The following is a 23,948-nucleotide window of genomic DNA, read 5'->3' on the forward strand; positions in this document are numbered from 1 at the left end:
TAATTTCTCTCAATGTGAGACATTTCTTTGTAAGTGTTTGTATTGAGTTGTAATCTTGGACATATCCCATGTGTACTACTATCTATTCTATCAATAAAGATTCATAATTCATTCATTCTCGAGCTAAGTTTTATTCTCTTCTAGTTTTCAATTAAGTTCATATTTTGATTTTGTGATTATTCTAGTTTTAGTTGTGTTTTCTTGAACATCACTTCTGTTGTAACAGTAGTGTTTTGAGGGTGATCTTTCACCACAATAACTTATTTATTATTGTAACTTTTTAGAATTGCTATGAGAGAACTTCCTATGCTTTACGTTTTGTAATCAATACAAAAGTATCATTTTATCTCTTTGACTATGTATGTATCAGAATAGGAAAAATCATTATGAACACACTCATTTTTATTTCTCCACAAGTAATAGACAATAGTTGCTAGGAAAGTAGAGACTAGGTGCCGTTTGGTAACACTTTTATTTTTTAATTTTTTAATCACAAAATGAAAGTAAAATTTTTATTTTTAAAAAAATTATTTTTGAAAAACAAAAATGCGTTCTGTAACCACTTTTGTTTTTCAATTTTAAAAACAGAAAACAAAAGTGTGTTCTGTAAAGTTCATTTTTATTTTTATTTTTTGATTTTATTTAAGTCGGGTCTAGGTCCGGGGTCGGATTCGGATTCAAGTCAGAAGCCAGGTTCAGCGCCAGGGCCGTGAGAAGGGGATTTGGGTCCGGGTCTGGTCGTAATCTAAAAGATTGATTAAGAAAAAAAAAACTGTTTAAAAAAATATTAAAAGTGATTTTTTTTAAAAAAAAAAAATTGATTTTTAATCATAAAATTGAAAAGTAAAAACAGTTTTATATAGAACATGTTTTTGAAAAATATTTTCACTTTTCTACTTTTAAAAACAGAAAACTGATTAAAAAAGTATTACCAAACGCCACTTATATATCAGCTAATAGACCTGTCTTCTTGTTCCCTATACACACTAGCCAATTCGAGTACTCCATTGGCCAAGCATCAAAACCCAACCTAAAAGATGTCGAACCACCCTTTTTGATAAAGGGCAATCAAAGTAGAGGTGATGGTGGCTCTCATCGTGCCCATCACAAACAGTATAGCCCTATGAGTCAATTTTTAGATTGCATTTGATAAGATAGTCTCAACTTAGAAGATAAGAACGAGTTGCTTGCCCCAAAATAAATCTAGGTTTGGGCAAGCTAAGACCACCTTTTCTTGACGAATTGTACACCTTCTTGGCCTAGAATTTTCACTTGTAACCAACGGCTACAATATCTCCCTGTTAAAACTCTTTCGAATATTGCAGAGGTTGCGTCAACACCAGCTCGAATTAGACTTTAGCTGGTACTCTCAAAAATCCTGCTCTTTTAAATACAAGTTATGGACTTACTTCACCCAAAGAAGATCTTGTTTTTCTAAAATAGCCGAGATGAATTTTGCCAAAATGGATCTATTCCACTTAGAGCTATCTCTAAAACTAATTTTATCATACACCTTTGGAAGGCAAACTTTTATTCCCAAGAAACAAGATGCATCTAGCTGCGAGTTTCATTATGACCCCATAAAAACTATCAGCAAAGCTTGTCAACTTCCTTTGTAAAAATTTGAGGCAAAATAAAGACACTCATCTAGTAGTTCCTCAACTCAAGAAGAATTGAATGAATAAGTTGAGTCTGACTAACAAAAGATAAATGTTTACTAGCCCAAGTATGAACTATGAAGCAAGGGTTTGATCTTTCAGATGATTGTCCCACAATTCTCAACTTTCTATTTTGTAGGTCTTATAGGAATACCAAGGTATGGAAATTTACTTTCCCCATAATCACTCTCCTTAAGCAAATTAGCTTTCTCAGTTGTGACACCTCCAAAGTAAATGTTTGATTTGTTTAAAAAAAAAAATTATATTGGCTTTAAGGTTCGAAACATAGCAGAATTCATTGAAAGCTTTGTTCATAGTTGCCAAAAGCTTTGTTCATACTTTGATTATTTTTTTTTTATTTTTTTGGTAAATAAGTTTGTATATTGTATTGCATCAAAGAACTATTACAACTAGTTGCTAGGGGTGTTCATCCAATCCAATTTGTACTATTTTGCTCACAGTATATCCAATCCGCATAATAGCTCAAATTAAATTCAATCCAATTCGCATAAGTGCAGATTGAATCGGTTATTTTGAATTGATTACTTTTTAATATTAAATTATTATTTAATATTTATGAAAAAAAAATATTTTTTCACATAACTAGTAACAAAATAAAATAAATTATTGTTATTTAATGTCTCCAACAACAAATTAAAATATATATAAAATAATAAATTCAAAGAAAGAAAAATATATATATAAAGAAATATTTAATTTTGTTTTAAATTATATGTAGAAAAAAATTATATATAAGAATGGAATATACATTTGATCTATTAAGTTTTAAAATATAATTGTATTATATGTATTAAACTTTTAAATTATTATTTTCTTTACATTAAAATGTTACTTGTATATATAATATTTTAATTTTTTTTATAAATATGTGTGGATTGGATTGAATCGGTTACTTTTACATGTCAATCAATATCCAGTCCGCACAAGTACGGATTTTGAATTTTCCAATCTAATCAAATTGAATATTAAATTGGATTGAATTAGATTAGATTGTGCAGATTGAATTGGATCGACTATTTTATAAATACCCCTACCAATTGCACTAGCAGCTAACTAACCCCTCAATTATACATCAAATCTCTATACAAATTTGAGAACCAAAATTGATCTTTCACACATATTTTCTTGTGGTATGTCTCTTTTAATCTATTTACAAAATAAGGTGCTTAGCAAAAAAAACAAGCAATCAAATAGTTCTCATCTTAATTATGAGACAAGAATGATTGTTATGTTTCCTTCTTTACTTTACTCACCCTTCTCATTGTAATTATGAGAGCCAATTCTAATCCAATTCAACATCTCTTTTGTGAAAAGTGTGCTAAGCTCACATATAAAAAAAAAAATAATGTATATTATTTTTATTTTTAAAATTATGAAAAAATATGATATATAAATAATTACATTTATTTAAATTTGTATTACAATTAAAAATAAAACAATAAAATTTCTAAATAAAACATTACACATTATTTTTACCTAATTTCTTTTAAAAAATAAAAAATAGGGATAATTTAAAAAAATATATATATACAAATTAACACAAAAAAAAATTATAAAAAATACGGTTGTACAAAATTTTAAATATTTTTACGATTTTTAAAATTTTATTTAAATTAAATAGATCTTTTGATATATTTTTATATTGTAATCATATTATTTGTGTATTAATTTTTATATTATTTTTATTTTATTTTCATATTATTTTTATACAGTTTTATTATTGTTTTAAAATACTATAAATATATAAGAAAAGTAGAAATATTTAAAAAAATAACAATTTATATAATTTTTCCGATACAAGCCACAAACCTGAGTAGTGAGTCAGTAATGGTGGTGTCATGTGATTTGGTTTGTTTTATCTTATTGCTCTGTATCTTCCGTGATCAATTTGTACTAAGTTTTCTTTTAATCATCTATTTTAATAAGACAGCTACCTACTTAGTACTTATACTGAATGTCACATCCACATCAAATAAACAGTTTTATTTGTTTTAACATTATTAGATGAGTTTTTTTTATGTTATTTTTTATTTTGTATAATAATGTATACTACAACTTATTGAACTAGATAGATTTACTCTTACATGTACTACCGACTTTCTCATTACCTTATATATTATATTATTATGGGTGTTCATCCCGTTCAAACTGCCCGCACCGCATCGCACCACACCGCAAAAAAAATACGGTTTGAAATTCTTTGCGGTGCGGTCACAGTTTGGATTTTTCCTAAACCGCGCGGTGCGGTGCGGTTTGCGGTTTTGAATTTTTAATATGCGGTTCAAACCGCACCGCACCGCATATTATAAAAATATCAATTTTTATATTTATTTAGGTTTAATATGTGAAGGCCCAATCTAAGCCCACTAATTATTGTATTGTTGAAACTTTAATTTTTTTTTTCATATTTATTTTTAAGTCTTATAGTATTTTTAACAAGTGTTGCTCAAACTTTATTGTATTTGTGATAGTTTAATTAGTTAATGATAGTCCAAACCGCAAAACCGCATAAACCGCACCGCACCGCACCATTAATGATAGTCCATTATAAATGTTTGGTAGAGATGAATGAAATAAATTTGTATTATTTTACAATTACATTTTTATTATTTTAAAATAATATTAGTATAGGTTATATCAGTAATTAAAAAAAAAACTACTGACTTTCCTCAACAAAATTCTCTTTCCTTTTCATTTTTCTCCCATATTAAACATGAGGTAATTCTATTGTTAAATTGAGTGTCTCTGTTGTTGTGGAGTGAGTTTAGTGTTTAGCCGAGTTGTTGTGAGTGTTTTGGCAAGTCCATATTGTAATTTTCACTTTAAATAATGTTTTATTAAACGTGGGAAGTTAGAGTACAGACAAAATTAAAGTTAGCTTGGGAAATGGGACCTGGGTGCCATCCACACTTTTCTCGCCAAACATGTTTGACATTCACTTTTGACAATCACTCTTTGAAAATTCAATACCACTTTTTAATTTATAATACACATCTCTTAACAATTTTAACTTTTTCTTCATATCTTCAATTTTCTAGTTCTACTTCTCTCTCTCTATATATAAGTACATATTAATTCTCAGCTTTTTTGGGATATGTAATAATTAGATTAGCCATTTAGAGATTTAGAAATTAGTCTTAATTTCTCTTTTTTCTGTGTGTGGAGACAATGGAGACCGACCAAAGAGATGAATTTCGCTTGACTTTGCCTCTTATGTGTGAAGATAATAATAAGAAAGAGTATGATTGTACCAAGATAGAGGAAGATGAGTCAAACCATTCTCCAACCTCAACCTCTTTCTTCAAAACCTGTTTCAATGGATTAAATGCTTTATCAGGTTCTTCTTCTTATTCATCTTTATATTAGTGTATATTATAGTTATTTAAGATACATTTTAAAAAATTTAGAATAATTTACAATATAGAAAGCAGTATTTAAGCAAAATATTCATGCTTGCAATACACAGTTTAAACCGTGTTTTCAATCTGTTAAGTATTATTAAATAATTATTTCAAATACCAAATGGCATAAGGTGTATCGGTGCATTCATTTTAAGGATATGCACTGTAAAATATTTTTCATATTTGTAATTAAAAGATTTTGTATAATAGTTGAGTTATTTAAATTCTGAGTCCGTTATTGTATGACTCATAATGTGTCTTGGGGTTTTCAGGAGTTGGAATACTCTCAGTACCATATGCATTAGCAACAGGAGGATGGTTAAGCTTGATTCTATTCTTTGCTATAGCAACAGGAGCATTCTACTCAGGCTTGTTAATTAAAAGATGTATGGATTTTGATTCCAACATAAGAAGTTACCCTGATATTGGAGAGAAAGCATTTGGTAACAAAGGAAGAATGATAGTCTCTATTGCTATGTACACTGAGCTCTACTTAGTCTCAGCAGGCTTCTTGATTTTAGAAGGTGATAACTTGTACAACATGTTCCCTAATGATGGTTTTGAAATAGCAGGGCTTACAATTGGTGGCAAACAATGTTTTGTACTAATTGTTGCCCTTGTTATCTTACCAACTGTATGGCTAGACAATTTGAGTTTACTCTCTTATGTCTCTGCCAGTGGGGTGCTAGCTTCTGCTATCATCCTCTTCTCCATTGTGTGGACCGGGGCTTTCGATGGAGTCGGGTTTCGTCAAAAGGGTGAGCTCGTTAATTGGAGTGGAATCCCTACTGCTTTGAGCTTGTATGCCTTTTGTTATTGTGCTCATCCAGTTTTTCCTACTCTCTACACTTCCATGAAGAACAAACACCAATTCTCTAATGTAAGTACACGCCTTACTGTTTCTAAAAATACCATATTTTATATTCTTACTATTATTTAAAGTACTACATTTGAAATTTTACTAAAAAAATTTTATAAATTTTTATACTTTTTGTGCAAAAATATAATTTTTTTTAAGTTATTTTATGTTAAAGTTTAATAAAAAAAATTAGAAAATATAGAAATATTTTGTAGGAGTAATTAGTACCCTTATAGTAACTAGAGAGGTAACTAATTACCATGAGGACGTAACCAGGTATCTTATAATGTTTGCTTCCGTATTTTTTTAATTATTTTCTGAAATTTTTCTATGAAATAACTTTTTTGAGAGAAACTCATATTTTTACAAATTTATACTTTTAAAACTATAAAAATAAAAATTGACCCGATTATATTTTTAAAATACTATATTTTAAATTTTTACCACTACATAAAAAAATTGAAACTTGTGTATAAGCTAAAGTTGTTGTTGGTGGTGGTGATTACAGGTGTTGCTACTCTGTTTCATTATATGCACAATTGGTTATGCATCAATAGCTGTTTTTGGGTACTTAATGTTCGGGTCAGGAGTACAATCACAGATCACTTTGGATCTTCCAATTGGGAAACTCAGCTCAAAAATAGCCATATACACAACTTTGGTGAATCCCATTGCAAAATATGCTCTAATGGTGACACCAATAATTGAAGCTGTCAAAAATGGTTTTCCTTGTTATCTAAATAAGAGAGTGTTTGGTATAATAATTGGAACAGCTTTGGTCATAAGCAGTGTGATAGTAGCACTTGTTGTGCCATTTTTTGCATCCCTAATGTCATTGGTGGGAGCAATTTTGAGTGTGACAGCTTCAATCGTAATGCCATGTTTATGCTACTTGAAGATATCTGGGATTTACAGGACATTTAATCATGAAATGGTTGTTTTAGTGGTTATGATATTCATGGGGATTGTTGTTACTATAATTGGTACATACTCATCTGTACTAGATATTTTAGTGAATCTACAAATGTGAAGACTTGTTCTATTATACTCTATTTCTCAATGTATATATTGAGATTTTTTTTTTTTTTTTGGGTTGTTAGAGCAAGTCTAATGTGGCTGCAAATTTGAGGATGCTCTTTCCAACGTAGCACTATTAGTTTAGCATATATGTGGTGTATTATATAATTTTATATTATTAGAAATTTGTGTAGTACACTCTAAAAGTTGTTTTGGTAACCTCGTGTCTATTTGGACGTAAATAATAATTGTATATGTTTTAGTTATTTAAGACTATTTGTAAATTTTTTAAAAAATTTAAATAATTTATAGTGCTAAAAATAAGATTTAAATAGTTACTTACTACGTGTATAAGAAAAATAGTTGTATGTGTAGCAAAATATATAAATCTTATTTTTGGTATTATAAACTACTAATTTTCTAAAATTTACTTGTAGTCTTAAATAATTATAAGATATACAATCATAAAAAAAAAAATTAAATTAAAAAGTTCTCATATATATATATATATACCAAAATAGATAAAAATCTACTGATATACTCAATATACTCATTTATATCATTATATACATGTATAAAATTTAAGAATTAGTTTATTTTGTGTGGGATAAATAATATAATAATAAAAAAATATTACTTTTTTGTGTAGTTTTTACTTGGGTTTGGAATGGAAACAAAACATAACAACATATAGTGTTAGTACAACACTATATTTGATGTTATGATTGGAGATAAGTGTGGTAGGTAATATCTAGTCTAATCTAATTGAATCAAACCAATCCAATTTAATCTTATTATAACAAATTAGATATCCAATTACAATTAGATTGGATTGGATATAAAATATTAAATTGCATTAGTTATTGAATGTAAAAATTCAATTAAAAATCAATCCAATTACAACAAGACTTGTTTTATTATACTTTATTTGTTAATGTATATATTGAGATTTTTTTTCTAATGTGAATCGGATGTGGAGCTAGTGAACGAAAGTGGATAGGTAGAGTTGTTGAGGAGTGGTGGATGTAGGGTTTGACAGAAGAAAAAAATGAAATTTTTTATTTTTCTAAAATTTATTTATCTAAAGATTAAATATAGATTTTGAAAATTAAATTTATACATACATAACATAGAAAATATCAAAAATAGTTTTAAAATAAATAAAATAATACTATAAAAATAGTTAAATTTAAATCTGTTGTATTTTAGTGAAAAAAAAAAAAAATTAAAACTCTTTAAATTTTACTTTTTTTTAACAAAGAAAGAATATACATAGATATTTCTAGCTTTATCTATGGATAACAAATTATATTATTGAGATGTTATAATTAAATAGATGTATTAGTTGAAAAAAAAAATATCAAACATCAAAATCAAATCTAACAGCAATAATTATTATTACAGTTTTATCCAGCACACGTGTTATGTAATAATTATTGTCACAATTTGTACAGTGTTAACGGTTTGATGAACACTCCTATAGCCCACTGAAATATTGCCTCGCCATTGGCCCATTGCTCAATACCTCCTAATTTGTTATACCCCAATTATTTTTATTCTTTTATCATAAAAATTAATATTAAAGTATGCATTCCCAACTTCCTCACATTTTGGCAAAATCTCAACATTTTAGTTTTCATCCCAAAATGCCTCTAAAATGCTCTTATTCCAATGTCATTTGACCATAACTAGCTAGACAAATAGTAGTAGAGTACAACTGTACATGTGGGCAAGCACAAACATATCATTCCATATATAAACAAACTCATAAATCTCCACCATTTTCCATTCTTTCTATAAAAAACCCCACATAATTTAAATTTATTACTATTTAATATACAATATAACACAATAATAATTGCTAATGATTCAAATTCCTAATTTCATGAATAAGTTATGGTGCAGGAGAAAAGAGCATTCATACACATGAATTTGGCTTTTTTCTTTTTCTTTTTTTATATGGCACTAAGACTCAAAAAGATGAGATGAGATGAGAGTTGTTCAGTATATTTGTTCATACATTATTGGCTACACATGTTTGGCAGTCTTTTGTTCTGAGCGTCAACAATTTTGAAACTATTATTATATAATATAAGGGATTTTTATAATGGCCCTTAAAAAAGTATACTACTCTTTATGTATTATTTTTGTTTGTCGCTTACATTATAATTATTTAAGATATATTTTATGTGTATGAAATAAAAAAAAATGACGTGTTCTTAAGTCAATTAGAGGTCTTAGGCTAAAAATATCTAATTAGACGTTTTTTTGTATAATTTTTTATGTTTTTGTATATATATATAGTAGTAAAATTTTATAATACAGTATTTTAAAAGTATGTTTTATTTTAATAAAATATTAAATGTAGTATTTTAAAAATAAATTAAATTTTTTTTTTTTTTGAAAAAATAATTATACTATTTTATAAATAATAGTTAAAATATAAAATATTGTATTTTAAAAAATAAAAAAATTATCTCCTTGTTAGGTTTTTTTTTTTTCCTTAAATAGGGCTTTGGGCGTGTTTTGCTGCCCCTCTCCGCCCTGTACGTGTTCAAGAGACTGTTTGAATCTTGTTATCGAAATAAAAAAAATTAGACTAAAATATTTGTGTAAACGTCGAAAACAGATTAGTTTCGGTGCATTTTCGAATAATGTATGCATATTTTCTTTGATATGTCGTGTCCCTTCTCTGTCAATTAGATAGCAGAGGACGAGGTTTTTATCTCTTTCACAATTTCTAAGCCTCTCTCCTCCTCAAGTTTCATACTTTGAAACACTTCTCTCTCTCTCTCTCTCTCTCTCTCTCTCTGTGCACATATATTTTTCTCACCTCTTACCAACATGGAGGCCAACCACAGAGATGGATTTTCCTTGACCTTACCTCTTATGTCAGATGATAACAAGCAAGAGTATAATAATAATGGACTAAGTACAAAGATAGAGGAAGTAGAGTCAAACCATTCTCCACAGGCAACAGGCTCAACATCTTTCTTCAAAACATGTTTCAATGGATTAAATGCTTTATCAGGTTCACCTTTCTAGCCAGATATATTTCAATTTCATTTTATTCCTGGCTTTTGTTTCTGAATCTCAAAAATGTTGCTAATTAAGTTGCTTTTTCAGGAGTTGGAATACTCTCAGTTCCATATGCATTAGCAACTGGTGGATGGTTAAGCTTGATTCTGTTCTTTGCTATAGCAACAGCAGCATTCTACTCAGGCTTGTTGATTAAAAGATGTATGGATTTTGATTCCAACATAAGAAGTTACCCTGATATTGGAGAGAGAGCATTTGGTAACAAAGGAAGAATGATTGTCTCTATTGCTATGTACACAGAGCTCTACTTAGTCTCAGCAGGCTTCTTGATTTTAGAAGGTGATAACTTGTACAACATGTTCCCTAATGATGGTTTTGAAATAGCAGGGCTTATAATTGGTGGCAAACAATGCTTTGTACTAATTGTTGCTCTTGTTATCTTACCAACTGTATGGCTAGACAATATGAGTTTACTCTCTTATGTCTCTGCTAGTGGTGTGCTAGCTTCTGCTATCATCCTCTTCTCCATTGTGTGGACCGGGGCTTTCGATGGAGTCGGGTTTCGTCAAAAGGGTGAGCTCGTTAATTGGAGTGGAATCCCTACTGCTATGAGCTTGTATGCATTTTGTTATTGTGCTCATCCAGTTTTCCCTTCTCTCTATACTTCCATGAAGAAAAAACACCAATTTTCTAATGTAAGTAAAGGCCTCATCTTTATCAAATTCAGTTTAAAATGTGAACTCATTATGAAATTCTTACATTAAGTTTTATTGTTTTTAGTAAAATTTATTGTGTTTGATAGTTATTTGTATTGTTTGCTTATATTATTATAGTTCTTGGATTTAGTATCTCAAGTTTTTTTAGTTTACTGAAGTCTTTGATTAGAAGTCTAACTAGAATTATGTAGTTAAGTCGCCTTCTTAATTCTATAAATACATATTGTCTCATCACAATTGTAGATTTTTTATAATCAAATAAAGAAAACTAGTTCTAATTTAAAGCTCTAAGAAAGACTTAATTGATAATATTTCACTGATTTATCAATTTTCAGTGTCATTTTGTTGTAATGACCTGAAAATGATATTTGTGCAAATTTCAAATAAGCTAAAGCTGTTGTTGTTGTGGTTAATCCAGGTGTTGATTCTTTGCTTTGTTATATGTACGATTGGTTATGCATCCATGGCTGTATTTGGGTACTTAATGTTCGGAACAAGAGTACAATCACAGATCACTTTAGATCTTCCAACTGGGAAACTCAGCTCAAGAATAGCCATATACACAACTTTGGTGAATCCACTTGCCAAATATGCTCTAATGGTAACACCTATAATTGATGCTGTCAAAAATGGCTTTCCAATTCCATGGTTTCTCAACAAAAGATTCTTTGGTCTTATCATTGGCACCACATTGGTCATCAGCAGTGTCATAGTAGCTCTTCTTGTGCCATTTTTCGCATCCCTCATGTCATTAGTCGGAGCATTTTTCAGCGTGACAGCTTCGATCATCATTCCATGTATTTGCTACTTGAAGATTTCTGGTATTTACAGGACATTTAACTGTGAAATAGTGATTGTAGCTGTGACGATATTAATGGGGGTTGCTGTTACTATAATCGGTACTTACACGTCTGTTCTTGATATATTAGTCAACATGAAAATGTAAAAGGCTTGTCTTAGTACAAGGTATCTATCCATGTAGAGAAATTGAGACTTTTCCTCTGTCAATTTTCGGATGACAAAGCAAATAATGCTTACCAGTTTTGTAAGAGTTATCTTTAGTGATTGTTTATATGAGTTTATTCGAATTCTTCTTCTGTGATTTTTTTCATTTTGACTTATTCATCGGACTAATCAGAATTGCTTTCCCAATGCTCTATTCCAAGCTTTCACATTTACAGTCAGAATAAGAGAAAAAAAAATGGTGAAAAAAGGTTATAAGTTGATCATCTTCATGTGCAAGTTAAGTACATCAAGTAGTTGGTAGACATTGACATAGTCAGCTTCTAAATCATAGCCAGAGATGAATCGACGAATCGATCCACCTAACTCGATACAACTCTCCCCAGCAGCTTTTTTCATCCTCCCAACTCTCATAACTCTTCTAACATCAGCTGCTTCATTCCACATCCCAACTTCAGCATATATATTTGCCACCATCACAAGGTTCCCACATCTTCTAGGCTCTAATTCAAGCAACCTCTTCCTCACTTTATCTCCCACACCTTCCTCGTCGTTGACACCATGCGTGGTGCACGAACTAAGCAGTGTCCTCCAAACAATGGGATCGGGCTCGACAGGCATGTTCTTTATGAAAGCATAAGCCTCACTCAAACGACCAGCGCGGCCTAAAACATCGACCATGGCACCATAATGTATTAGCAATGGCTTAATTCCATGAGTATGTTCCATTTCGCGAAAGTAACGATAGCCATCTTGGACGAGACCAGTGTGGCTACAAGCACAGAGGACACCAAGAAAAGTGACGTAGTTTGGCGATATGGAAGAGTTCATCATCTTTGCGAAAAGGGCAAGAGCTTCTTCGGCGAATCCATGTTGAGCTAGTCCTAAAATCATAGCACTCCAAGTCCAAACATTTCTCTCTTTCAACCTATCAAACAGTAACTTGGCATAATCCAAAGCCCCGGATTTGGCGTACATGTCAACAAGGGAAGTACCAAGTTTGCAATTTACAACCAACCCTCTTCCAATCACATGAGAATGAACACATTTTCCTAAACTCAAGTTCCCAATCTCAGCACAAGCAGAAAGCAAGACCACCATAGTAGTCTCATCAGGCTCAAACCCATTACCTCTCATTTTCACAAAATACTCAATTCCATCACTAAACCACGAATTCTCAACACAAGCAGTTATAACAGAATTCCAAGAAACAACACTTCGTTCAAGCATTTCATCGAACACGTACCGGGCATCCTCAATCTTCCTACAAGAGCCATAAAAGTGAATCAAAGTGTTGTTAACATACACATCCCCATCCAAACCAAACTTAAAGGTATCCACATGGGCCTGCTTCCCTTCTTTTAGCGCAGTAATGGAAGTGCAAGCTTTGAAAATGAAAGGAAAGGTATGATTGTTGGGTGTGATTCCCCTTACTCTCATTTCACGGAACACCCAGATGGCTTCTCTGGGTGAATGGCTGGAAGCGTAGGCTCTGATGAGGAAATTCCATGAAGAAGGGCGTGATATTTGGGTACGAAAGAGAAGGGTTCGAGCATAGGCGAAGTATTTGGAAGAAGAGATTGCGCAGAATCGGACAAGCTCTGAAAGGATGTATGAGTCGCGGTGAAGGCCGAAGAAATGGAGTCGAGCTTGAATCTGAGAGAGTTGTTTTAGGGAAGAACAACGGTTGAGTAGAGAAAGGCAATGTTGCTCCATAAACAGAAAACTTGAATCGCCATTTGAGATTTGGGTTGGAAGATGAACCATATGTAAGAATAATACTCTCAACTAACTGTGTTTCTGTTAATAGTAACAATAAAATTTAGTAGACACTAAAGTGGCTTTTGGTTTGAATGAATAAAAATATAAGAATGAAAATTGAAATAGGAATAATAATAAAATAGAATAAAATTTAAAATGTATAAAATAATTGATAAAAAAAAATTATTAAATTTTTTCTTATCTTATATTAGAATGGTCTTTTCTTACATTTTAAAATGGAATAGTCATTTTATAAAAATTGTGAAAGACCATTCTATTGAAATAACATTCCATGATTCCAATATGCAACCAAATAAATAAATAGAATAAAAATTGTTTCCTTTCTATTTCTATTTCATTGCCTCTAATCAAAAACACAACCTAATATTCTTAGAATGGAATGGTGTAAAGATTACAAATCAATTCAAAACAAGTGTACTTATGAAGATACTCTTATTCATATATATATATATAGTTGGGAAATTTGTTAAACTAACAACATCATGAAATTGTAAAATTTCTAAAAGAACCACATTAAATTTGTACTCTCTATTAATTTATGGCGCACAATATAATTTTTGATTGCTGTGCTACAAAACGTGATTATTTTTGTTGTTAGATGTGTATTCTGTTGTGATAGACAGGAACTCTATATGGAATATGAAGAACTGTAATTTTTGTGTCTTTGAGAGCAAATGTAATTTTTCTTTTTAATTTTTATCAAGAAATATATTTTCTGTAGTGTTGTAACTTGTTGAGTTTGTAATCCGCCGATTTGATTAATGAAAATATATTTCTTGATAAAAATTACAAAGAAAAATTGAAGTTATTTTGCTGATAATAATTTTAATAAAACTTATTTTTACAAGACACTCGGTTCCTAAATTTTACATGTTATAATATAGCCTAATTAACTGTACATAATAACTTAAGCCTCAATCATTTGACGAACAGGGATTTTGTTAACCTTGATGGGAGTTTGAGTAAATTCAGAGAGGATTGCTCTGAACTCATCTCCACTTAGAGTCTCCTTTTCTAGTAAAACCTCAACTACTTTGTCTATTGCATCTCTGTTATTCCTCACATGAGTTTTAGCAACCTCATAACCACTTTCGATTATACGTCGCACGGAGGAATCAATATCCTCCGCAAGCTTTTCAGACATGGAGTTTCTGGCCATCATTCTCAGCACCACGTCGCTGCTTTGCGCTGCTGGCTCTGTCAATGCCCACGGCCCAATCTCCGACATTCCAAACATTGTTACCATCTGTTTTTACACACAAAAAACAACACACTTTTATCATAATGATTATCCTAAATGGGTGTAATACACTCTCTACTCTCCAACCGAAACATACATTATATGTATATATATACCTGTCTAGCTATGTGGGTGATTTGTTGTAAATCACCAGCAGCACCAGTGGTTATCTCTGGTTCTCCAAAGATAATTTCCTCAGCAGCTCGACCTCCAAGACCACCAACTATTCTTGCGAACAGTTGTTGTTTAGAGACAAGAGTGGGATCTTCTCCTGGCATGAACCAAGTAAGGCCACGTGCTTGTCCTCTAGGAATAAGTGTCACTTTCTGAACTGGGTCATGACCAGGAGTCAATGTCCTGAAAATTACATTAACCATAGAGACCTTTTAGTGTTAAGAAGAAGAACAAGTTTAAATAATTGGTTTTTATGTATATAAAAATGTTCAACTTACGCGCACACTGCATGGCCAACTTCATGATAAGCCACAAGAGTTTTGTTCTTGCCATCAGTCATTTTTGTTCCTTCCATTCCGGCGACTATCCTATCAATTGAGTCGTCGATTTCTTTCATTGTAATCTTGGGTTTGCCTCTCCTACCAGCAAGAATGGCTGATTCGTTCATGAGGTTTGCCAAGTCAGCTCCACTGAAGCCTGGTGTTCTCATGGCTATTACACTAAGAGAAACATCTTTATCAAGCCTCTTGTTGTTGCTATGCACTTTCAAAATCTCTTCTCTTCCTTTTATATCAGGTAAACCCACACTTACCTACAATATGCCATATTTTTTTTAGTCATAAGACATAAATGAACCAAAGTTTCCATCTTTGTTAGAATTTGAACGTTTTTAGGATGAAAGTAAGAGTCGGTGACTGTATGGTAACAGTACTCTCATCATGTCATCAGTTTTTTTACTTTATTTTTCGAAATACATTATTAAAATTTTACCTCAAACTTTTACATCACATTTTTTAAAATACTGACTTTGTTAGTGTCCAGCATTTTCTATAAGTGACACCTCACGATTGGTTAGCAATATTTTTTAAAAGTTATTTTCTTAAGTTATATAAAACCCGATACTTAATTACACCAATAGCAGTATGTCACCGAACAAAATGTAATAGTACATTTTAGCAATTCTCTTAAAATACATCACAAAATTCTGTTTTTTTTCTTTTTAATTTTAATATATTTTATTCATTTCAAACATATAATATTAATATTTACAATTACACATATCCACATATAAAATTAAAACTAAAATCTCAAACAGGTAATAAAATATATTTAGAGTAATAAATTTAAATATAATATGCTTTTAGTTTAATTCTTTAAATATTTTAAAACATTTGATGTGCCTACTCTAAAGTGCATGCGTTCCATCTCAAATCCAATAAAGAAAATAACATATAAAGCAATGCATGCAGTTAGTTAGTTAGTTAGTTAACTCACCTGTCTGTCGAACCTACCAGGCCTAAGCAAAGCAGAGTCGAGAATTTCAGGCCTATTAGTGGCAGCAATGACGATCACTCCACTATTTCCACTAAAGCCATCCATTTCAGTCAACAACTGATTCAAAGTCTGCTCTCTCTCATCATTTCCACCACCAATGCCGGTTCCTCTCTGTCTTCCAACAGCATCAATCTCATCAATGAACACCAAGCATGGCGAATTGGCTTTCGCCTTGTTGAACAAGTCTCTCACTCTCGAAGCCCCAACTCCTACAAACATCTCAATGAATTCTGATCCCGAAAGCGAGAAGAAAGGCACCCCGGCCTCCCCTGCAATGGCCTTGGCTAGCAGTGTCTTCCCTGTTCCTGGTGGCCCTACTAGCAGAACTCCTTTCGGAATCTTAGCCCCCACGGCAGCAAACTTTTCTGGGGTCTTTAAGAACTCTACAATCTCTTGAAAATCTTGCTTTGCTTCATCAACTCCAGCAACATCATCAAATGTCACCCCTGTATTTGGTTCCATCTGAAATTTGGCTTTGCTCCTGGTATAAATAAATATTGGTTAAGTACTTATGAAAAAGTTTAAGGAATGTTTTGGTAGCCCTTCTTATGTTTCTGAAGAATTTTTTAGCTCAATTTTGTTTAATGATAATGTATGTTGTAATTATTTAGTACCAATTATAAATTTTTACAAAATTCTAAATAATTTACAAGGTAAAAAATAAGATTTGAGTATTTTATTGCATGCATAACTATTTTTTCATATACGTGTTGTTTGAATCTTATTTTTACACTCTAGTCTATCAAAAAAAAAATATCGAACAAAAAAATCTATTCTAAATATCAAAACAGATAGAAAGGCTATCAAAACACTCTGAGTACAGTATGTGAAGGTGTACTACAAATTTTATATAAGTATTATTGTCACAAAGTAAATACATACCTTCCTAGACCAAATGGTAAGTTTGGGCCACCAGCAGGTGTGTTTGATCCTGAACTCCTTAAGAGTAATGCTCCAATTAATATCAATGGAAATGCCAAGTTTCCCAACAAATCAAGTACAGCAGGCCACATGCTGACCTCCAAAGGATGAGCAGCAAAGTCAACATTCTTCTCTTTCAATTTGGTTAATAATTCTCTTGGCAATCCAGGTAACTGAACTTTGACCCTTTGGATCTTCTCCAGTGCAGGAGTGTATATCTCAGCAATAGCTACAGTACCATTCTCAAAAAGGTCAACTTTCTTTACAGCTCCTTCATCTAAGTACTCCAAGAATCTTGAGTAAGACATTCTATTTGAAGTTGATGAAACAGGGCTCTCTGGCTCAGCTGCCTTTGCAGGGGAGCTAAAAACAGAGAACCCTGTTCCTGTAATGCCTAAAGTAGTAAACTTTATCAAATTTCTTCTACTGAGTTTGAATTCTGAGGGGGTTTGGGGACATGAGTCTTGTCTGTTTGTGAATTTTGGGACATGGGTATCCTTTGATGAAGTGTATTGGGATTTGTATAAGGGAGGGAGTGAGAGGGAGAGAGATAAGGCAGTGGCAGTAGTAGACATTATTGTCTTAAAAACTCAATCTTGCAATGTTGTTTGAATTTGTAATAGTAATGTGTTTAATGTTTGAGAAGTTGGTAACTTGGTATTGGTAAAGACTTGTTTAAATATGTAAAAACTAAGAGACTTCCAGTACTTTTTTTTTTGTCATTTTCTTTTTTGGTCTTGAAGATTCCAGAAAGGTGTTAGTAGTTGTTGTTATTAGTAGTTGTTATTATTATGGTTTATAAATCAAGCTTAAATAGTTGTTGTATGAAGGTTCTTGAAATTATGTTGGATTAACACAAACATCGTTTGGACAAATTTTATGTTAGCCAAACACTTGGAAGAAGAAAAATGGTTTATTATGGATTAGGGTGTGACTTTGAACTCTATTAATCACATCAAAATAATGATGCCAAGTAATAAGTGGCTTTCCTTACATTCTAAAATTTCAAATCAATTTTTAAAGAAAAAATCAAATAAAAAAAAACAAAACAAAACAAAAACTTTTGAATAAAAAATAATTGTTTAAAGAAATAAAAATTAATATACAATGTATACATTATTGTTTTTTTTTTCTTTTTTGAATATTAATTTTTGATACTAAAAGAAAGAAGATTGTTATTAGGCACATAAAAATAATTAGTTATATTTTATAAAATTATTGTATTAAATTATGTGGAACTAAATATTTAATTGTACTAATATTCATACAACTATTTTTTTTTTTTGAAGATATAACTACTCATTAAGATTAAGTGTAAGTATCACTAATATTTTTTAGAATTTCTATAAAAGAAATTAAAAGGATAATGTTTTAACAAAACTTTGAAGCCCTCCTCTAAAAGGCCTTCGTAGTGAAGCTCTCCGAATAGGTGCCATCTTGTAACTACAAAAATAACACTGTAAAAATATGGTGGGGTACGGTACAATTTGGACAATTTACACTATCATTATCATCAAATACAATTAAAAATTTAAAAATAATCAATCTAGTAAAATTTTAACAATAAAAAAAAATCTAATTAAAATTTTAAGATTATATCATATACACTAATCAAATTACACTAAATTAACTCTATAAAAAGATTACATATACTACATATATTTGTTATATATTAAGAAAAATATATTATAAAAATTGGTAATTTTATTATAGAATGTATGATGTTGTTGAACTGTAAATATAAAAATTCAAACCATAAATTGCACTCTACGTGATTTGGCAAAAATATAAACTACAATTACACTGTGAATAATTTTAACTATATTTTTTGTACAGTATGAGCAGTTAGTGCAGTATAAGCGGTTTTACGAATACCCCTACTAAGGTCATCTCGAACCTAACAATAAAATATTATATATATAATGTGAGTTTTTTCACAAAATACTTTAATTTAACTGTAAAACTTATCCTATTTTTGTGATAGTCTACATAATAATAGGTATTGTAGACTAGAGTATTTTTTTTAAAACTTTTTAATAATTAAATAATACTTTTTAGATTAGAATTAAAAAAAAAATTAGTGATAAAATAATTAAATAAAATAATATTGTTGAAATAAATCCCCACATGCCCTTTACAATGTTCAGATCAACATCAAGCAAAGATTACAAAGCAGTAAAGATCCTAGGTGGCCTTCAACCTCTAACAACCTACATAGATTATTAAGTTAGTTACAAAGTATGTTAAAACTTTGCAACTAACTCTCAGCTCTCTCTGTTCAGCTACACATATAAATACAAGCACAGAAACTCAGAGAAAAATAACACATATCAAATTTTACTATAGAGGAGGAGACTTGTAGTGGTTAAGTCTTAAAGCCCTAGGGTAAGAGCTCGGAGATCCAAAACCAGGGGAGATTCATACATTCAGTAAGAAGAAGGAGGGATTAGTGCTTATACAAAGAGAAAAGAGAGAGAGAGAGAGAGAGAGAGAGAGAGAGAGAGAGAGAGAGAGAGAGAGAGAGAGAGAGAGAGAGAGAGAAATAAACACTGTAAACAGAAAATGATTACCAATCGTACTTGTGATTTGGAATTAATACTTGTAAATCTTTGATCTTGAAGATCCTATGGTGGAAACGATCCATTTCTAAGGCGAGCTCGAAGAGGATGTAACCAGCAACATATGGGGAACCTCTATAAAATTTGGTGCACTCTTTCCATTTTCTTTTCTATTTTTTCACTATCGTGTTTATTGTTTGTGTATGATTTTGTGGTTTGATTTGATCTGGGAAGGGGTAAATTTGTTATTTTCTGGGTTATTGGAGCAGCCTTCGTGTTCTTCAGAGAAGAAACACGAAGCCTGCTCTGCCAGGCTTTCGTGTGTGTGTGTTGTGTGTGCAAATGAATGATTCTAGACTTTTCTTTAGAGTTAATTAGGGTTATGATAAACGACGTGTAGCCTGGGAATAAAAAGGTAATAACTCAGTTGAGTCAACCGGGGTTTGACTAGGGTAAAAGGTCAGTTTTGACCTTGGGAATTTAATTATTCACTTTGTTGTGTGTAGGGCAAATTGATAAAATCCCTACAACTATAATAGTAAATATATATTTTTTAATGTAATTTATGGTATTTTGATTGAAATTAAACATAAATGTAGCATTAAAATAGTACTTTTTTTTTAATTTTCTTTATGTTGAATTAACATCAAAATTGAGTTTCATTGACAATTGGAGATAGAGTAAGCTAAATCTAGAAGACGTAGGTTCCAAAATTCCCAATGGAATAGTTTTCCACCTCGTGAAGATAAGTTGAAGAAGACTTAGTAGCTCTATTTCGGGAAGACTACGGCATGTGTTGACTACTTTCGGAAAAGTAATACCTGTCACTCTTCAATAAAACTAATTTCACATGTCAAATCTAAAATATCATCTCCATGTAAAATAGAAAAGGTTACATTGTCATCATTATTAAATATTATTATAAAAATTTAAAAATTAATCTTATAAAATTTCAACATTATACCATATATATACTAATAATTAAATTATTATATTAAATTATTTCTAAAAATAATATAATATATATTATATAAAAAAAATTACATTGTAAAAATTAAAAAATTTATAATATATAGTATGATATATTTTGAGTCGTAATTATTAAATTATTTAAAATTACAAATTACGTCGTAGCGTGCAGTTTAACAAAAATACAAACTACAATCGTACTAGAGATGAAAAATTTATACAATGTGAACGATTTGATGTACACCCTTAATCCAAAGTAAAGCTTGAATAATATAAGTCACTATTTGCCAATTGCCACGGCCACCAGTACCACTGGTAGATTTAATTAGTTAACTTAATTTCAAAGGATAAATTAATAAAATTTCGTAATAAAACCATTAATATACATACACACTACTACGTCAGTGCATACAATTGTATTTATAATTAACATAATAATTAATAAAAAATAATAAATTGTTGGCCCCAATTTGATATCAGTTGTGTGAATCTTCCAAACCTGGATCATATGATCTTTAATTAATTAATTAAGGTGGTCAATCGAGAGAGTGAAATAGCAAGGAAATTGTGGAAAATTCCCACCATTACTAAATAATTAATTAATAGGGTACACTCATGAGTAAGTGTGTAGGACTATGTATGATTACGACAAATCTATTCTTGCCTTAAATTCAACCCATGTGTTGGCTTGGCTTCAATTAATTAGGATTACATTTAATTTGTCAACATTATATCAATTATCACTATCAATTTTAAAACTATGTTGAAATAATATATATTATATATTCATGTTATATATGTTATTTCATTGAATCTTCCTGCATTTACTTAATTTTTCTGTTAACAATTATTTTTTTTTTTTTTAAGGAAAATGGTAAACTTTATTAGAATGAACTTTCAACCATTACAATAGATAAAAGATCAGCAGGAGCAGTACTCTCACTGAAAATACGATCTGAATACAAACAAGAGCTACGAGCAAGACAATGTGCAGCTTTGTTTACAGAACGTTTAACAAAATTAATAGTGACTAAAGGTAAGGAAGCCAACAATGTACGACAAACAGACACATGTTGACCAAAAGGAGATGGAATGAATACCGAACCTCGAACTGCTTGAACAACAACCAAAGAATCCGTCTCAACATCAACCCGACTCCATTGGTGTCTCTTTATCCAACTCAGAGCCTCCTTAACCCCCACAACTTCAGCTATGACCGGGTCCACGCACACAATTATTTAATTATAGCAAATATAATTAATTTTCTTGGATTAATAGTGGCAAAAAAGATATAAGGAAAAGTACAAATATAGTGTTTTAGTCTTTTTGCTTTTGTGTTAAAATTCACTCTTAAATTAAAATAAAACATCAAGTCAACCATTTATTTTTCAAAGAAAAAAGTAAACAATACGATGTGTTATATCGAGCCTTGTATAATTTAATGTAAAAACTTTAAACAAATACTTCTAAATACGTGATCGTAAAATATTATTTATAAACACTGCTAATACTCAATAATAATACTCTACCAAAAAAAATCTCTAACTTATTCCATGGACGAAGGTTAGGTGATAGGTAGTTAAAATGTAAAAGCCATTGACTAATAAACTTGTGATTATCTATATAATACATATATTTATTTATGTATGATTGTGAGGTCACATGATTCATATTTTTATCCCAACTTACATGCTTTTTCTTGTAAAGTTAAGATTCCGTCTTCTCTCTAATTAGGAGAGAATATTATATATCTTGCTTATAAATACAGAGGGTCAGCTTTAAGTATAGACAAGTTTGCGCTTAGAATTTACTTATTTTATGGGTCCAAAATAAAAAAAAAATATATCTTTTAATATATATATTTTTAATAAATTTTAAAAATATCATTTATCTTTATAGTAAGAGTTAAAAAATAAAATTTGCCTATGACCTATTTTAACTCAAAATAAATCGACCCTGTATACACGTACATGTCATGCAGTGTAGTAGTAGGGAAATATTTACTATCATCTTTTATTTTTTGGGTCAAAAGTTTGAATCCCATTATAATATCTCATTGTGAGGAATTATGCTTTGTCTTTTGGAAAGCTAACTTATTGGGGGTAGTGTCATCTTTAATAGAATGGAAATTCATCATGAGGTCCATAATGATAATCTAATTAAGACAGGATGAGGTATAAAATCTCTATAATTAGAAAGTGATCTTCGAAATTATCAAAGCCACTGAAAGGGTGGAGAAGAGATCTATACCACCTGATCTCTTTTTTTAAGAAAAAAAAAAAAGAATAATTAGCAGCAAAACTCTTTTATATTTTAATTTCTATAAACTTAATCTTTTTTTGTAGTTAAATTCTCTTAAATTTAATTTTTTACAAATTTGAGATGTTAGTTAAACCTTGTACCACTACACCAAATAAATTTTATTATAATTTTTTCTTATTTAAAATTTTATCTATATATTAATTTTTTTTTTCACAATTTCGGGAGCCTGAGCGTTCGGGGACCCGAGGCGCACGCCTAGCCTGTCTACCCTCAGAGTCGGCCCTGAAGTCAATATAGTAATAATCTAATTAATATTAGTAATATTCAACTAACACCTCAAATTTATAAAAAAAAAAAAATAAAAGTAAATTTTCGTAAAAATAAAATAACATAAAAGAATTAAATGTAAATAATCAAAATATAATAAAATTTCGGCCACAAATAATCCAAAAAAAAAAAAAAACCCATCAAAAGGCCATGCTTGCTGAAAGGTCAAAACCCCACTTGGTAGTTGTTCTAACACTCTTCCAACAGCCAATCCCAAGAGTTGATTTGGATGACTTTTCTATCATAATATTATAAATTAATTTATATATTTATATAAATATATACGTACGTACGTACATACATATATACATTCTCCCTAATTCATAATTCATATCATGCTGCCATTTTTCGAGCTATTAGCTATATATACCAATAATAAGGATGATATCACTAATCATGAATGTAAATATTTTATAAGGGTAAATGAGGTATTATAGGAAAGTAAATGATCATTTTAATTAACATTTGTTTTTCAAGTACTGTTTATGGATAGGATCCAAGTGGCAATCAAGAAATATATCTTTGTTTATTATAAGATAGTGACTTTAAAATGTTAGTCAAATACACAATTATTCAAACAAAGAAAACGTTTTGTACTATTTGAATCAATTAAGATATTTCCACCCAATAAATTTATATTTTTTCAATTTATACTAACTTTTTTTCTTTTTTTTTACATTTTTGAAAAATTAAATATATAAAATAA

General features: G+C 30.3%; 3 protein-coding genes across 3 annotated transcripts; 2 read left to right on the forward strand and 1 right to left on the reverse strand.

Moving 5' to 3' along the window:
- Nucleotides 1-4,627: 4,627 nt before the first annotated feature.
- Nucleotides 4,628-6,984, forward strand: LOC115698760 (amino acid transporter AVT1I). The gene is made up of 3 exons (XM_030625930.2): nt 4,628-5,016; nt 5,353-5,960; nt 6,448-6,984. The coding sequence occupies exons 1-3, from the start codon at nt 4,848-4,850 to the stop codon at nt 6,967-6,969; spliced, it is 1,299 nt and encodes a 432-aa protein (XP_030481790.2). The 5' UTR covers nt 4,628-4,847; the 3' UTR covers nt 6,970-6,984.
- A 2,528-nt stretch (nt 6,985-9,512) lies between these two features.
- LOC115700671 (amino acid transporter AVT1I) lies at nt 9,513-11,808 on the forward strand. Its single transcript, XM_030628289.2, has 3 exons — nt 9,513-9,987; nt 10,083-10,690; nt 11,130-11,808. Exons 1-3 carry the CDS (start codon nt 9,801-9,803, stop codon nt 11,655-11,657), a joined length of 1,323 nt encoding a protein of 440 aa, XP_030484149.2. The 5' UTR covers nt 9,513-9,800; the 3' UTR covers nt 11,658-11,808.
- Nucleotides 11,809-11,851: 43 nt separating this feature from the next.
- LOC115700669 (ATP-dependent zinc metalloprotease FTSH 6, chloroplastic) lies at nt 11,852-18,045 on the reverse strand. Its single transcript, XM_061102224.1, has 6 exons — nt 17,088-18,045; nt 16,146-16,686; nt 15,149-15,462; nt 14,813-15,053; nt 14,388-14,702; nt 11,852-13,384 (listed from the first exon to the last, which is right to left on the reverse strand). The coding sequence occupies exons 1-6, from the start codon at nt 17,699-17,701 to the stop codon at nt 11,927-11,929; spliced, it is 3,483 nt and encodes a 1,160-aa protein (XP_060958207.1). The 5' UTR covers nt 17,702-18,045; the 3' UTR covers nt 11,852-11,926.
- Between the last annotated feature and the right edge of the window lie 5,903 nt (nt 18,046-23,948).

This window comes from Cannabis sativa, chromosome 8 (assembly GCF_029168945.1).
Source record: "Cannabis sativa cultivar Pink pepper isolate KNU-18-1 chromosome 8, ASM2916894v1, whole genome shotgun sequence".
NCBI lineage: Eukaryota > Viridiplantae > Streptophyta > Magnoliopsida > Rosales > Cannabaceae > Cannabis > Cannabis sativa.

Excerpts from the sequence above, each read along its gene's own strand:
- LOC115698760 (XM_030625930.2), top strand. The coding sequence starts at position 4,848 with ATGGAGACCGACCAAAGAGATGAATTTCGCTTGACTTTGCCTCTTATG. Across the intron at positions 5,017-5,352 it reads TGGATTAAATGCTTTATCAG|GAGTTGGAATACTCTCAGTA; the intron begins GTTCTTCTTCTT and ends TGGGGTTTTCAG. Across the intron at positions 5,961-6,447 it reads ACAAACACCAATTCTCTAAT|GTGTTGCTACTCTGTTTCAT; the intron begins GTAAGTACACGC and ends TGGTGATTACAG.
- LOC115700671 (XM_030628289.2), top strand. The coding sequence starts at position 9,801 with ATGGAGGCCAACCACAGAGATGGATTTTCCTTGACCTTACCTCTTATG. Across the intron at positions 9,988-10,082 it reads TGGATTAAATGCTTTATCAG|GAGTTGGAATACTCTCAGTT; the intron begins GTTCACCTTTCT and ends TTGCTTTTTCAG. Across the intron at positions 10,691-11,129 it reads AAAAACACCAATTTTCTAAT|GTGTTGATTCTTTGCTTTGT; the intron begins GTAAGTAAAGGC and ends TGGTTAATCCAG.
- LOC115700669 (XM_061102224.1), bottom strand. The coding sequence starts at position 17,701 with ATGTCTACTACTGCCACTGCCTTATCTCTCTCCCTCTCACTCCCTCCC. Across the intron at positions 16,687-17,087 it reads TTACCATTTGGTCTAGGAAG|GAGCAAAGCCAAATTTCAGA; the intron begins GTATGTATTTAC and ends TATTTATACCAG. Across the intron at positions 13,385-14,387 it reads TCAAGGTTAACAAAATCCCT|CAACATTGCCTTTCTCTACT; the intron begins GTTCGTCAAATG and ends CTGTTTATGGAG.